We start from the raw sequence: 2,429 nt of genomic DNA, 5'->3' as shown, positions 1-2,429 counted from the left end.
CTCTGCCTCCCAAAGCACTAGGATGACAGGCTGAGCCACTGCTCCTGGCCTGGATTATTTTTAAGAGACAAGGTCTTGATCTGCGGCCCAGGCTGGAGTGCAGTGCCGTGGTCATAGCTCACTGCAACCTTGAACTCCTTTGCTCAAGCGATCCTCCTGCCTCAGCCTCCTGAGTAGCTGGAACCGCAGACATACGCCACACCTAGCTAACTTTTAAGGTTTTTTTGCTAGAGATGGGGGGTGTCTCACTGTGTTGCCCAGGGTGGTCTCAAACTCCTGGGGTCAGGCGATCCTTTCAGAGTGCTGGGATTACAAGTGTGAGCCACCACGCCCAGCCTGCGGAAACAAGTTTTGAAAGGAAAAGCAGCACAGCTCTTATTAAGGCTGTTGTGTGGTTGCATCATGTTTCACTTTGAAACGAACATGCTGTTTTCTTTCTCATTCTAGGTGAATGTAAAAGCTTTAAAGAGAAATTCATGAAGTGTCTTTATGACAATCATTTTGAAAATGCTTTGTGCAGAAATGAATCCAAAGAATATTTAGAATGCAGGATGGAGAGGTAAGTACAGCTAAGCGTTAGGACTTCCATCTCCCACTACTCCAATTAAAACTTTTTTTTCCTGAAAGGCATCACGATGTGTCTTTTTCAGGGCTGGGATTCAGCTAGTGTTTTTCAGGACTGTAGAATTGTTTGCCCTTGAAATGGAGGCTTATCAGATGAAATTGTACCAAAAGCTGTTTCCCAATCTTGGGAACCTCTTCTTGAGCGATAGCGTTATACATCATTGCATTCCTGAGAGCATTTTCTTTCCACATTTGGTTGCTACCGACCTGCCATTAAGGTTTCAAAATCGTGCATCATAAAAATGCTGAGAGTCAAAAGATTGAAGGTCGTGGATAGACAGTTTCTTTCTTTTGCATTCTCAGACGTTAAAAATATGCACTGGGTTGTTTTGCTCCACTTAGAGTTGTTTGGAATGTGACAGGGAGGACAATAGACTATTCAAGAAATGATGAAAGATGAATGGTTCTTCCTTTCGTAACCAGAACTCACCAAAGCTCACTTTTAAACAAAACAAACGCATTTGTAGCTATGATCCCCACAGCTTTTACTTAAAATAAGAGCTGTCCTAATCCTTATGCAAAAAAAGCACATAGCATGTAATTATATGATGGTGGTGGGAGCTTTTATTTTTGCTTTTTGAGGCCATGATTAGCTCACTAAGCATTTCAGTCTTCAGACAGCTGTGTCTCTGCTGAAGACAGGTTGACAATTCACCATCCACTCTGAGTTCTTTTCATTTTCCCATCACATACTCAGACATTTCCCTCAAAGCAAAACTCCGTTGTGCCTTTCAGGTCACACAGGTGTGTTCAGGGTTATTTGTGTTGACATTTGGGGCCGTAAGGATGATGGGCCTTCTCAGCGGTGTGGACCTCCAGTGAGGCCACATGCTGCCTTTGGGGCTGTTGCTCAGGCACTTCCAGGGCTCACATTTGTCCAAGGACCCCACTGAGTCTGTCTCTTACCATCTCTTAATTGTTTATAAGTAGCACACTGGCTGGAGCCACATGTTTAAATTAGTCTGAAATTAATGCATCTTTAGAAAACTGGAACTGAGAATTTCTCCATGGCGCTGCCAAGCTTTAGAGACCATGTGAATTGGGCTCTGTTCATGTGAGGGTGTGAGCAGGTCTCCTGCCTCATGCTCAGCTTCCCCATGAGACTCCTGAGGACAGCGGGGAGGAAGGGAGCCAGGGCCAGTGCCTCAGGTGGCCTCGCGATTGGCCAGGCGATGTTTAGGCAAATGTGCAGGGCACGTGTTTCTGATTTCATTGTTTTTTTATTTTTTATTTTTATTTTTTGAGACGGAGTCTCAGTCGCCCAGGCTGGAGTGCAGTGGCGCGATCCCAGCTCACTGCAAGCTCCGCCTCCCGGGTTCCCGCCACTCTCCTGCCTCAGCCTCCCGAGTAGCTGGGACTAGAGGCTCCCGCCACCACGCCCAGCTAATTGTTTGTATTTTTAGTAGAGATGGGGTTTCACCGTGTTAGCCAGGATGGTCTCGATGTCCTGACCTCGTGATCCACCTGCCTCGGCCTCCCAAAGTGCTGGGATTACAGGTGTGAGCACCGCGCCCGGCCTTTGTTTTCTCCTTTTTCTTTTTAAAAATCCTGCTTCTTCTGTAAGGTCAGTTATTTTGACTGTAGAATTTTGATTGGTTATTTGTTCATGAAAATCATCAAACATACAGAAGTTGAGGATAATCTGCCTCCCGTAACTGGCACCCACCCTGTTTTTAGCCATTTCTTTTCTTCCTTTTTCCTTCTGTGCTAAAATCCCAGACATGACTTTACTCCCACCTCTGTGTGCGTCTGTTTTAGAAAATGGACCACTATAGATTTTTTAAAAGTTCACTTTAATAAACTTT

General features: G+C 45.2%; 1 protein-coding gene across 1 annotated transcript in view; it reads left to right on the top strand.

Annotated features, from left to right (window-relative positions):
- The window catches only part of LOC105522414 (cytochrome c oxidase assembly protein COX19), a 7,651-nt gene that overhangs the window by 2,190 nt on the left and 3,032 nt on the right, over positions 1-2,429 (top strand). Inside the window, exon 2 of the mRNA XM_011956932.1 lies at positions 448-559. Within this exon, the coding sequence (XP_011812322.1) occupies positions 448-559 (112 nt within the window). The remainder of the gene's footprint in view (positions 1-447; positions 560-2,429) is intronic.

This window comes from Colobus angolensis, unplaced genomic scaffold (genome assembly GCF_000951035.1).
Source record: "Colobus angolensis palliatus isolate OR3802 unplaced genomic scaffold, Cang.pa_1.0 Scaffold43, whole genome shotgun sequence".
In the NCBI taxonomy this organism is placed as follows: Eukaryota; Metazoa; Chordata; class Mammalia; order Primates; family Cercopithecidae; genus Colobus; species Colobus angolensis.
This window is presented reverse-complemented; position numbering and strand designations above follow the sequence as displayed.